General features: G+C 39.8%; 1 protein-coding gene across 4 annotated transcripts in view; it reads left to right on the top strand.

Annotated features, from left to right (window-relative positions):
* The window catches only part of Malrd1 (MAM and LDL receptor class A domain containing 1), a 698,598-nt gene that overhangs the window by 496,432 nt on the left and 187,840 nt on the right, over window positions 1-14,326 (top strand). For all 4 annotated transcript variants that reach the window (XM_055593928.1, XM_055593929.1, XM_055593930.1 and 1 more), the window contains exon 30: window positions 1,727-1,888. In XM_055593928.1, coding sequence (XP_055449903.1) covers window positions 1,727-1,888 — 162 coding nt within the window. The remainder of the gene's footprint in view (window positions 1-1,726; window positions 1,889-14,326) is intronic.

Genomic DNA, 14,326 nt, shown 5'->3' with positions numbered 1-14,326 from the left:
TTAGCACATCTATGCATAATATAATCCTGTGTTAGATTATAGAATGCTAGCATGACATCCAAAAGAAGCAGGGTCCATAACTAAGCACATAAAATAGATTGCATAGTCATGTAAGATGGATTAAAATGAGGTACTAAACAAAGGAAAATAAAATTCTTTATATTTTAGGGGTAAAATGAAACAATGCTGAAAGGAGTAAAATGATAAGAAAGCATTAGTTCTCTGTGTTCTGTCTCTTTCATGCATTTAATACAGAGCTTTTGACAATTAAGCTTTAATGAGCTAAGATTAGCATTTTATTAAGAAAAGACATGAGCAAGAAGAAATTTATGGAATGACAGACACTTCGTTATGTTATTCATATAGATATAGATGTGTATATACATACATACATCTCTATATACATATACAGCTCTATATAAAACTTCATTATCAGTATGGCTATCTCAGTTGATTCTCGCTGTGTGCGCAAAAAATACTAACTCCTGTACCAAAAGGGAGACCAAACAAAAATCTGGCTCCTAGAACATTATTTTTGAACATTTCATGTCCCGTCCTGCGGAACTTAAGTTATTCGTGGGGGCGAAGGGGGTCAATCCTGAAAAAGATGGGGGAGAGAGAGAAAGGACACAAGCAGAAGGTTGCCGGTCAAGTGTCAGCTTTATTGAACTTTGGTGTTTCTTTTAGAACGTGGTTCTGGCAGGGCGGGGGAGAGGGGCGAGAAAGGGATAGTAGTAGTGGAAAAATACCAAGGCCCTTGGTGGGAAGTCCCCAAGGCTAAGAAGGTGGGTTAAAGAGTTACAAGGCCCGAAGATAACATCGGTGGTCACGGATGTGTCCCAAAGCAAACAGTTTCGGGAACAATGGGTCTTAAGAAACTATGGCCTGCTGGCGTCCGGTGCTTATCCGGCAGGTCAGGCCCTTAGGAAGGGTCCCAGGGCTTTGTTCCCAACAATTTCACAGGTGACCAGTGGATGTCATTTTTCACGTATTACTTTCTCTCATTGGGTTGTGTTTGTTTATACAGTCAGAATGATCCATATCACCATAATATTATATGCGTTGTTTGGGCATAGACCTGGTTTTATATGTTATTTGCAAACATTATTGCTTAATCCAGATGATTATATAATGTGTAAATGACACTACTCAGACAATGTAGATCTCCTGAGAGAAAAATAAAGTGTTGTCAATTAGCATAAATGCTTCAGCTGTATATAATTCATTTAGTATTGAGGTAAGCAAGACACTTGCCATTCAGCAAAAGGACGAGTTTAGCTACCAATACTTGTGTAAAGCCAGGAACAGTGATGTGCATCTGTGTTTCTAGTGTTTCTGTGGCCCAGTGAGAGGCAGGGACAGGAGGATGAATCCTTGAAAGCTCCCAGCCAGCTAACCTAGCATAGGGAGCTGCGGGCAGCAGTGAGGTGCTTTATCTAGCAAGATGGCAGACAAGCACTGACACGTGAGGTTCTGACCTCCACTCAAATTTCAGGGCATAAACATACTCCATGAAAGTATACACACAAACATATCACACACACACACACACACACACACACACACACACACATGCCTGCGCATGCACGCAGACACACCAAAATATTTCAATATTAAAAAAAAAAAGAATTGTGACATAAAATGATTCGAATTGTCAAAAAATATAGTGCTGCACAGGGTGTTGCAGACATTTTGTGAAGCTTTTATGAACATTTTGTTTCACCAGGATATTATGTAAGCACGGCAGGAAGCTGCAATTTTGAAACAACCTCAGGAGACTGGACTACAGACTGTGGTCTCACCCAAGATCCTGAAGACGACTTGGATTGGGACATCGGTAACACAATTTCTGGTGAAGCCTTGAGCCCCGATTCAGACCACACACCAGGTAAATCTATGTTCCTGTATTGTAGTCTTGGTTAGCTAAGTGAAAAGGCTGTCCTTTCTGTTTTAACTACTAAAATATTAAATAGACTCAGCTGACACTGTCACAGGAAGCCCATGACTCTTTAAAAACAAAAACAAAAGTCTAAAAGAAACTTTAGTTAATTCCTGACAAAATTTCATTTCTCAGTAAAGTAAAGCTTACTGAGATTTAAAGAGAATTGAAAAACAGTTCTGAAAAATAATAGAGTAGTCAAATTATGGTCAGCCCTGAGTGACTATGCCATACAATACAGCAGTCATACTGGGTCTAAGGACAGCACAGGATGACTTGTGAAATATTAAAAATCACTCATCCTTGCTGCAAAGCACTGAGGGTTTTATTATCGTTTATATTTTTGAAAATGACTTTTCTCCTTCCTTTTCTTTCTTTCAACACTCCCTTGTAACTTACTCTCTTGCTCTCTCTTCAAATCCATGGTCTCTTATCTTTAATTGTTGTTTTATGTGTCTGTACATTTTTTGTCTCATGTGAAAAGTATCTTTTTTAGGACTAAGAAGTACCCTGAAATATTTGGTGTAGTTCATTTTATTTGTCAACATGAATGGTATTATAGGTGGGTTGACATTTAAATTGTTGAACTCTAAGCAAAAGAGTTTGCCATAATGTAGTCTCAAACCAGTTGGTAGTTAGAATGGAACATAAAGATCAGCTCCTTCAGTGAGGTAAGGAATCCTTGAATTGCCTTTAGGCTTTCATACATGCTGTAGGCTTTCCTGAGACTCCAGGCTGGGAGCCCCTTCTGACAATTACAAATTCACTACCCTCCTAATTTCACAAACCATTTCCTTATAAAACTCACCCCCATTTCTGTGTGTGTGCCTGTTTGTCTGTGTTTATCTGTCTCTCTCTGTTTCCTTATGTATTTCAATATGCATATTTATATACATATTCAGATTCTTTGATTTTTGTTTTCTGGAAAACCCTAATGTAACATTCCCCTTAAACGGTTAAAGCATAAGTACAGTAGAAAGACCAAGATAATATAGAAACAAAATGACATTTCAAAAAAATGTAAGGAATATTGGCTTAGAGATCAGAAAAAAAAAGAGCACATTGTTTTATTTTTATAGTTTCAAAGTAAATTGAATATTCATGAAGGTTACTTATATTATGGGAGTCTATTCCTGTTTTATAAATTACACTTTACCTTGAAAATTCTCATCATTTGACTTACTCAGATTTAGTTCCTTTTCTTTTCACACTAAAATTTGTTTCCACTGTAAAAATATGAGATTAGTATACACTATAGCATAGGTTAGAGAATCAAGAACCTCCGGTAACTTAGAGGACTTAATATATGACAAAGGGTGGGTAGTTTAATTCAGTAGAGAAGGGATGTGTTTTTTGAGACAGTGGCATTAGATAACTATGAATTTCAACCATAGTGCTGTGTCATATGCAGACACACATTCCAGGTAGGATAAATATTTTAAATATAAGAAGAAAATAAAATCTTACAAGACAAGAGAGTAAACTTTTTGTAGTTGAGAGGCAGAACCAGATTGCTAATACTCAGAAGGAATTTCTTAAACCAAGTTAGGAGGCAATTCTAGCTCAAGAGTCATATATAAGATCTTTTAGAACACCCTGATCTCAAGCTGTATGATAGAGCAACAGTAATAAAAACTGCATGGTACTGGCATAGAAACAGAATGGTGGATCAATGGAACCAAACAGAAGACCCAGAAATAAATTCACACACTTATGGACACCTGATCTTTAACAAAGATGACAAAACCATACAATGGAAAAAAGATAGCATCTTCAACAAATGCTGCTGATCTAACTGGATGTCTACTTGTAGAAAAATGCAAATAGATCCATACTTATCACCCTGCACAAAACTAAAGTCCAAGTGAATCAAAGACCTCAACATAAAACCAGACACATTAAATTGGTTAGAAGTAAAAGTGGGGAAGAGCCCTGAACTCATTGGCACAGGTGACAACTTCCTGAACAGAACACCAACAGCACAAGCTCTAAGAGCAACAATCAAGAAATGGGCCCTCATGAAACTGAAAATCTTCTGTAAAGCAAAGGACACTGTCGTCAGAACAAAACGACTGCCTACAGACTGGGAAAGGATCTTCACCAATCCTTTATCTGACAGAGGACTAATATCCAGTATATATAAAGAACTAAAGAAGCTGAAAAACAGCAAACCAAGTAATCCAATTAAAAAAAATGAGGATCAGAGCTAAACAGAGAACTCTCTATAGAGGAATATTGAATGGCAGAGAAACACTTAAAGAAATGCTCAACGTCATTAGCCATCAGGGAAATGCAAATCAAAACAACCCTGAGATTTCACCTTACACCCATGAGAATGGCCAAGATGAAAAACTCAAGTGACAACACATGCTGAAGAGGTTGTAGAGAAAGGGAACCCTCTTCCACTGCTGGTGGGAATGTCAACTTGTACAACCACTCTGGAAATCAATCTGGCGCTTTCTCAGACAACTAGGAATAGCGCTTCCTCAAGATCCAGCCATACCACTCATAGGCATATATCCAAAAGAGGCTCAAGTACACAATAAGGACATTTGCTCAACCATGTTTGTAGCAGCTTTATTTGTAATAGCCAGAAGCTGGAAACAACCCAGATGCCCCTCAACTGAAGAATGGATACAGAAATTGTGGTACATCTATACAATGGAGTATTACTCAGCAATGAAAAATAAGGAAATCATGAAATTTGCAGGTAAATGGTGGGAACTGGAAAAGATCATCCTGAGTGAGGTATCCCAGGAGCAGAAAGACACACAGGGTATATACTCACTCATAAGTGGATATTAGGCATATTACATAGGGTAAACATACTAAAATATGTACACCTAAGGAAGCTAATCAGGAAGGAGACTGGCTAAAATGCTCAATTTCCATTCAGAAAGGCAAAGAAGATGGACATCAGAGGAGGAAGAAAAGAGGGAATAGGACAGGAGCCTGCCACAGAAGGCCTCTGAAAGACTACCCTACAGGGTATCAAAGCAGATGCTGAGACTCATAGCCAAACTTTGGGCAGAGTGCAGGTAATCTTATGAAAGAAGTGGAAGATAGTAAGACCTGGAGAGGACAGGATCTCCACAAGGAGAGCAACAGATCTCAAGAGATCGTAAAATTCTGGGCACAGGAGTCTTCTGAAACTGATACTCCAGCCAAGGATCACTCATAGAGATGGCCTGGAACCACAGTGCCACAGTGCTTCACACAGTAAGCTGTACAAAGAAAATCCTGAGTTCTTTAGACCCACCCACAGACATCTTTCCTTATCTTAAAAAGAGACTGAAAAACTACAATAAGTTCCTAATGATCTTTTTTTTTACATTTTTATTTTATTTATATATTTATTTATTACAATTTATTCACTTTGTATCCCTGCTGCAGTCTCCGCCCTTATCTTCTCCCAGTCCCACACACCCTCCCTCTTCTCCCCCCATACCCTTTCCCTAGTCACCTGATAGTGGTGGACCTCCTCCCCTTCTATCTGACCCTAGCTTATCAGGTCTCTTCATCATTGTCCTCTGTGGCCTGGCAAGGCAGCATCCTCTAGGGGGAGGTGATAAAGAAGCCAGACACTGAGTTCCTGTCAGAGACAGCCCCTCTACCCCTTACTAGGGAACCCACTTGGAAACTAAACAGCCAATAGGCTTTTGAATAGGGGGTCTAGGTCCTCTCCAGGCATGTTCCTTAGATGGAGTATAGGTCTCTGTAGACACCTCTGGGCCCAGGTATTTTGGCTCTGTTGTTCTTGTGGAGTTCCTGTCCCCTCCAGGTCTATTTACTTTTTCCAAAGTTTGGCTATGAGCTTTTATTGTCAGTGATACAAAACTATGGCAGTCTCAGCTATGAAAGATGAAAGGCTAATCAGCAAATATGAGAAGTATCATATCAGGGCCCACTGTGGTAGGCTCCTGTCCTGCTCCCTGTCTTCTCCCTCCTCCGATGTCCATCTTCTTTGCCTTTCTGAATGAGAATTGAGCATCTTAGCCATGATTAGCTTCTTTAGGTGTACATATTTTAGTATGTTTACCCTATATTATATGTCTAATATCCACTTGTGACTGAATATATACCCTGTGCATCTTTCTGCTCCTGGGATACCGCACTCAGGATGATCTTTTTCAGCTCCCACCATTTACCTGCAAATTTCATGATTTCCTTGTTTTTTATCTTTGAGTAATATTTCATTGTGTAGATGTACCACAATTTCTGTATCCATTCCTCAACTGAGGGGCATCTAGGCTGTTTCCAGCTTCTGGCTATTACAAATAAAGCTGCTACAAACATGGTTGAGCAGATGTCCTTGGGCATATTTTGGATATATGCTGGATCTTGAGGAAGCACTGTTCCTAATTGTCTGAGAAAGCACCAGATTGATTTCCAAAGTGGTTGAACAAGTTGACATTCCCACCAGCAGTGGAAGAGGGTTCCCCTTTCTCCACACCTCTCCAGCATGTGCTGTCACTTGAGTTACTCATCTTAGCCATTCTGATGGGTGTAAGGTGAAATCTCAGGGTCATTTTGATTTGTATTTCTCTGATGACTAAGGACGTTGAACGTTTCTTTAAGTGTTTCTCTGTCATTCAATATTCCTCTATTGAGAATTCTCTGTTTAGCTCTGTACCCCATTTTTTAATCGGATTACTTGATTTGTTGCTGTTTAATTTCTTGAGTTCTGAAAGGCTCTACCCTGCAGGGTATCGAGGCAGATGCTGAGTCTCATAGCCAAACTTTAAACAGAGTGCAGGGAATCTTATGAAAGAAATAGGAGATAATAAGACCTGGAGAGGACAGGAGTTCCACAAGGAGAGCAACATATCCAAAAAGTCTGGGCGCAGGGGTCTTTTCTGAGACTGATACTCCAGCCATAGATCACTCATAGAGATAACCTAGAACCCTGCACAGATGTAGCTCATGGCAGTTCAGTGTCCAAGTGTGTTCCATAATAATGGGGACAGGGACTGTCTCTGACAGAAACTGATTGGCCTAACTTTTGATCACCTTCTTGAGGGGGGAGCAGCCTTATGAGGCCACAGATGAAGACAATATAGCCACTCCTGATGAGACCTGATAGACTAGGGTCAGCAGGAAGGAGAGGAGGACCTCCCTTATCAGTGGACTAGGGGAGGGGCACAGGTGGGGAAGAGGGAGCAGGGAAGTGAGGGTGGGATTGGGAGGGGAGGTGGGAGGAAGTTACAGGCGGGATACAAAGTGAATAAAGTGTAATTAATAAAAAAATAGAAAAATATAAATAAATAAATAGATAAATAAAAATTTAAAAAATAAATGTCATATCAGAGTTCAAAAAGATCCACATGAGTGACTAATGCTATCTTTTAATGAAATAAGTAAGTATTATTAAATAATAATTTGACCTTTATTTAATTTCCTTCGTTTGTGTAAGTTCATTGAGTATATGAGAGAATTTCCAATCTGGTTATTTTTGCAATTTTGTCCCTTATCCAGAGACCAAGAAATATAATCCTTCTGATAGGGTACTTTACTGTCCTCCCTTCTAATCAGTACTTGAGACAGTATATTTTCAGAGTTCTCTTCTCAAAACATCCTGTTCTATCATCTTGATACAGAAAATGGGTCAGTAAATTTGTTTTGGTATCTCTGAGACAATAGACTGGTAAATAAGTATTAAGGAGTTTAATTAACTTTAACCGTCTGGTAAATACAAGGTTTTTAAAAAAACCAGCATATTCAGATGGCCTGTTGCTTGTTTTGTGAGCATTAGAGTGTAGTTGTTAAAGTTATATTTATAGATCTTTTCACTTACTGGATTAGAAACATAAGGAGGACAGTTTCAACATTCCTCACAGGCTTATCAATGAATCACTTTAGAGACACTGAATTGTAAAGAGGAACTATGAGCATCAGTCTATTCTCTAGTCTACAAAGAATACTGTTTGGTCTCAATGTATGTTCAGTTTAATAGCAAGAGTGTCATTTTCATGGCTGGAATTAATGTAAGCAGAACACACAAGGCCTCTTTCTCTGTTCCTTTTTATTGTGATGATATAATTGATGATCTTCACAGCAAGATTTGTAAACTCTAGTGACAGAGAAGGCACAACTTCTGTAGTTATACATTCCCTATAGCATTTGATCACTCTTGAGAAATACGTGTGTAGGTAATATATTACTAGCTCTATATTTCTTTGTCTTGTTACAGCACTATCTTTTTATTAATTTATAAAATGAGTTCTTAGTTCCTACTAAATACTATGAGTAGTCTTCAGATCTATAGGTATAAACTAAGTAGACCATGAATTGTATGCTCCTTGATACAATTCATATGCTTATTGTTGTTCTGTTCTATTTTCAACACCCAAAGTCATGAAAATCACATGCTAATCTTAGTTTTGTGATGTTGATGTCTATGTATCAACACTCATTTACAGAACATTTCAAGCAATATTTACAGAACATTTCAAGCAAATACAAAATAATGTACCTTCTTCTTAGCACCCCATGTGACTTTCTCCAAAGTTGACCACAAAGAAGGTCTCAACAGGTGCAAAAACATTGAAACAATACCCTGAATCTTATCTAAGCTCCATGGGCTAAAACTGACTATCAACAACAGAATCAATAGAAAGCTTACCAACACATAGGAACTTAACAACCTACTACGAAAAAAAAAATGTGGCAAGACAGATATTAGGAAAGAAACTAACACTCCCTAGAATCGAATGAAATGAAAACTCAACATATCAAAACGTATTGGACACAGTGAAGACATTTTTAAAATATGAGATCTTAGCACAAAATAACTACATAAAAATGGAGAGTTCTCATATATATTTTATAATTTATATATAATTATAAATAAAAAAAACAAGGACATACCTCAACATAATACAGACAATTTACAGCAATTTCATGCCAACATCAACTTTAAAAAGAAAGAAATTCAAGCCATTTCCACTAAACTCAGGAGAAGGACATGGCGGTCCACTCTCTCCAGACCTACTCAGTACAGTGCTTGAGTCCTCACTGGAATAATAAGACACATGAAAAGAGATCAAGGAGATACAAATAGGGAGGAAATAGTCAAAGCATCTTTTTTTGATATGATATGATATGATATGATATGATATGATATGATATGATAGTATGTATCAATGATACTAAAAACTTTACAAAGAATCTCCTACAACTGATAAACAATTTCAGCAAAGTAGAAGTATAGAAAATTAATACACAATAATCAGTAGTCTTACTGTATACAAAAGACAGACTGAGAAAGACATAATAAAAAACAACCTTAACAATAGCCTCAAAAAATGTAAAATATTTTCTGGTAATTCTTAACCAAGCAACTGAAAGACTTATATGATAAAATTTTTAAGACACAGGAGATAAAAACTGAAGAAAATATCAAAAGATGGAAAAATATCTCATCCTCATGCATTGGTTGGATTAACATATCAAAGAAAATACATCTTTCAGTTTCAAATGAAAACACACACACACAAGAATAGCTAAAAAAATTCTGAACAATAAAAGAACTGTTGGTGGTATCTCCATCAATGATCTTAAATTGTACTACATAGCTACACTTTAAAAGCACTGTGATATTTGTACAAAAACAGACAGGTTGGTCAATGAAATGTAATTAAAGAACTCAACATAAAACCACACATATGAATATTTGTTTGTTTTTTTGTGATGAAAACAGAAAAATAGTGACACTAAGAAAAGGCAGCATCTTCAACAAATGATGCTGGTCCAACTGAATGGCTACATAGTCAAAAATGCAAATATACTGACGCCTATTTTGCAAAATAGGAACTGCAAATGAATCAAAGATCTCAAAAGTGGTCACATAACTGAATCTGATAGATGAGTAAGTCAGGTATAGTTGTGAAACTTATTAGCGTGGGGAAAAACTTTCTGAACAGAGAACCAATAACACAGGCACTAAGATTTTAATGTTGGCTGTGGTCATAAGGTTGTGTGCTTGGTTGCTTTTTGTTTTACTGTAATAAGGTTAATTATTTCCTGTGTTTTCTTGACCAAAGCTAATTTTCTTGGGTTATATTTTCCCTTCCAGTGTCTTCTGTAATGCTGGATTTGTGTGTAGGTATTGTTGAAATTTGTTTTTGTTATTGAATATCTTGTTTTCTCTGTCTATGAGTACTGAGAGTTTTGCAGGGTATAGTAGCCTGGGCTGACATCTGTGTTCTTTTAGGGTCTGCATGATATCTGTCCAGGCCCTTCTGGCTGTCATAGTCTCTGTTGAAAAGTTAGAGGTGTGATTCTAATGGGTTTGCCATTATATGTTTCTTGGCCTTTTTCCCTTGCAGCTTTTAGTATTTTTCTTTGTTCTGTATACTTACTGTTTCGATTATTATGTGGCGGGAGGATTTTCTTTTTTGGTCAGATTTGTTGGGTGTTCTGTAGGCCTCATGTATTCTGATTGGCTTCTCCTTTAACTTGGGGAAATTTTCTTCAATGATTTTGTTGAAAATATTTTCTGGGCCTTGGAGAAGGGAGTCTTCTTTTTCCTCTATACCTATTATTCTTAGGTTTTGTCTTTTCATATTGTCTTGGATTTCTTGGACGGTCTGTGTCAGGAATTTTTTGGATTTAACATTTTCTTTGACAGATACATCGATTTCTTCCATTGTATCGTCTACACCTGAGATTCTTTCTTCCATCTCTTGTAGTCTGTTGGTTATGCTTACCTCTGTAGTTCCTGTTTTCTTCCCTAAATTCTTCCTCTCCATTATTTCCTCCATTTGTGTTTTCTTTAATTTTTCCAGTTCTATCTTCAGGTCTTGAGTTGTTTTGTTTACTTCCTTCACCTGTCTGATTGTATTTTCCTCTTTTTCTTTTAGTTCCTTCAACTCTGTTTCTTTTATTTCTTTCAGTGATTTAATTATTTCTTCTCTGAAGGCTGCAAACCCTTTGGCTGCATCTTCCCATATTTCTTCATGGATGGCCATAATCTGCTTGTCTTTAACTTCCTCCATTTCTTTATGGATAGCCATGATCTGTTTGGTTTTATCTTCCTCTAATTCTTTATGTATTTTATTTGTTTCCTCTATTACCCTCTTCATCAGCATAGATGTAAGGTCATCTTCTTGATTTTCTATTATGCTGCATTGTCCAGGGCTGTTTGCCCCTGGCTGGCTGGGTTCTGGAGATGCCATATTGCTCTGTCTTTTGTTGGTTGAGCTTTTACGCTGACCTCTACCCATTGGGCTGTTTTAGGTGTTGGCTGTTAGTTTCTGTGCTTCCTGCAGTCCTGAGGTAGGGAGAATCCCCTTGGCCGGAAGATGTTTTTTCCTGAAGGAGTCCTCCTCTGCTTTTTGGTTATGGTCACTGTATGGCCAGTGTTTCTCAGGAATTGCCACTGCTCACCTCAGGTGTATAGCCCTGAGTAGTAGCTTTGGTCTTTGTTAGGCAGGGGGGGATCTCCTCTTACCCATAGAAGTTCTCAAGACAGCTGCCCCACTGCTGGGTTTCTAGTTATAAATTTAGTGAGGTGCTGCTGTTGTTACAGTTTTCCAGGTACAGTCCTCTTGAAGAACCTGCTGATTCCCTAGCTGTGAGGTTTTCTCCCAACAGGGAAACTCAGTCTGTTATCCTGGGGCACACAGTTCTGTCCGGGAAAGTGAGAGGAGCGCCCAGCAAGTCTCTGGGCCAGAGGCTTAGTGCTCCGCTCTGGGCCTGGAGAATGTGCACCTAGGTTGAGTTGGCACCTGGGGACGCTGCTCTGGTCTGGAGGCTGGGTGCCTCACTCTGGACCAGAAGCTTTGTGCCCCTGTCTGGGATGGCAGCTGCAGGCACTGCTCTGGTCCGGACACTATGGGTGCAGCCCTCTTGAAGGACCAGGGATTCCCACAGTTTTGTCAGTCTAGCGAGGGATAACTGATTGATCCTTGGCACAGTATCTGAGGGCTGCTGTAATGGCTCTCTGGATTTTGTAGGTCTGAGGATGCAGCTGTGTGCCCCAGTGCCCTAGGGGTACTCAATAATGGCAGCTGAGCACATCGCTCCTGCCTGCATTAGAAAGCTAGAGCCTAGAGTCTGCGTGAATCCAGAAAGTCTTTTGGTGCTGGGTGTCCTGAGCGTTAGACCTGATGATCCCCCCGCTGGGGATTTCCTCCTGCCAGAGACAACCAGTCTTTGCTTTGGAGACCGCTGTTCTGTCTGGGGTGGCGAGTAGAACCCACAAGCACACACCCGCCCGTGGCTCCACCTTTCTGGCCTTTGGGAGCCTGGGCATCTGCCTAAACTGGATAATTTTCCCGAGACCTTTTCGGGGTGGGGGTGTAGGCTGAGTGCTCTGAGATCAGACCAGCCATTTCCCTCCCTGTGGTTTTGCACCTGACAGTGAAACTCAGTCTGTGGTGCCCTGGTGCTCTGGTGCCCTGGGGCCCACATTTCTATCTAAGGCAGCGAATCAGGCGCGCAGGCAGGGCTCTGTGCAGGTGCCTGGGTCCCCGGCTCTGGCTCTGGGCTGGCTCCTGGGGCACCCGCGGAACCTGAGTCTTTCCAGGGGATGTCTGGGTGACCTAATGTGGGTCCCAATCGTTTCCTGCTCCGTGGGGTTATCTCTCAACTGAAAAATCCAGTCTGTGATGTTCTGGGCCCACAGTTCAGTCTGAGACAGTGACCAGATCACACTGGTGTGTAGCTCTGGGCTGGCAACCAAGTGCCTGGCAGAACCAGGATCTCTTCGGAGGTTTAGCCAGGTGAGTTAAAGCTGATTGAATCCCCCACCGTGGGGTATCCTCTCACCTGAGAAACACAATCACTTGTGTTTTATGGCCGCGAGTTCTGATTGCTGGTCACTGTGTCAATCCTGCTGTGCTGCTGCTCAGAATGAGCGTCCTTCCGGCACTGCCATCTTGCCCCCCCATGGAAGTTTTTTTCATACAAGTCTTTGACTTGCTTGGTTAGAGATATACCGAGGTATATGTTATTTTTGGCTGTTGTGAAGGGTGTTGTTTCCCTAATTTCTTTCTCAGCCCTTTTGTTTTTTGTGTACAGGAGGGCTACTGATTCTTTTTGAGTTAATTTTGTATTCAGCCACTTTGCTGAAGATGTTTATCAGCTTAAGGAGTTCCCTGGTAGAATTTTTGGGGGTGGGGTACATAACAAAACAGAAAATTCTTAATAGAGGAATAGCAAATGGCAGAAAAACAAAGAAAACCTCAACATCCTTAGTCATCAGGGAAATGCAAATCAAAAGGACACTGAGGTTTCACTTTACAAGCATTAGAATGGCTAAGGTGAAAAACTCAAGTGACAACACATGCTGGAGAGGCTGTGAAGAAAGAGGAACCCTTCTCCATTGCTGGTGGGAATGTATACTTGTACAACCACTTTGGAAAGCAATCTGGCACTTTCTCAGGCAGTTAGGAATAGTGCTACCTCAAGATCCAACTACCACTCTTAGGCATATGTCCAAATTATGTTCAAGTATATAACAAGGACATTTATTCAGCCAGGTTCAGAGCAGCTTTATACGTAATAGCCAGAAGCTGGAAACAACCCAGATGTCCCTCAGTTGAGAAATGGATACAGAAATTGTGGTACATTTACACAATGGAATACTACTCAGCAATTAAAAACAAGGAAAACATGAAATTTGCAGGCAATTTTGAGAAGTAGAAAATATCATCCTGAGTGAGGTATCCCAGAAGCAGAAAGACACCACACACAGTATATATTCACTTATAAGTGGATATTAGCCATGTAATATAGGATAAACATACTAAAAACTGTACACCTAAAAAAGCTAAGCAAAACGAAGGACCCTAGGTAAGGTCCAATTCTCACTCAGAAAGGCAAATGGGATGGACATTGGAAGAGGGCAAAAGAGAGACCAGGACAGGAACCTACCACAGAGGACCTCTGAAAGACTCTACCCAGCAGTGTATCAAAGCAGATGCTGAGACTCATAGCCAAACTCACTGAACACAGGAAAGTTGAACTCGTTCATGCCCAGAGCCCTCAACCCTCTGGTCTAATTTATGTACTGGAAGGTCCTCTGCACGTACCAGTGAGAAAGGTAAGCACTAAAGGCTTTAAGGATCTACAATTGTGGCCTGACTGCAAGATATGCTGGTGCAACCAAGAGTGGCACAAAGCTTGTGGGAGCAACCAACCAATATTCAACTTGAGTTGAGGCCCACTCCTTGAGATAGGACCCAGATCCACTGTATCATGAGTGGCCAAGAACCAGAGACTAGACGGGCCAGAGACATAGTGGGAAAATACTGTGATTCTGTTAAAGGAATATAGCAACAAAATGAATCCAAATGACATTCTTCTATACTCATAGATCAGTGCCTTGCACTTTAAGTACTAAAAATGAATAATCCTTGTTGGCAGAATGAGTTTTCCTTGCCA

The sequence above is a fragment of the Psammomys obesus genome, unplaced genomic scaffold, assembly GCF_907164565.1.
Source record: "Psammomys obesus unplaced genomic scaffold, mPsaObe1.curated_primary_1811, whole genome shotgun sequence".
NCBI classification, from domain to species: Eukaryota; Metazoa; Chordata; class Mammalia; order Rodentia; family Muridae; genus Psammomys; species Psammomys obesus.
The sequence above is the reverse complement of the archived record's forward strand: the minus strand, read 5'-3'. Positions and strand labels throughout refer to the sequence as shown.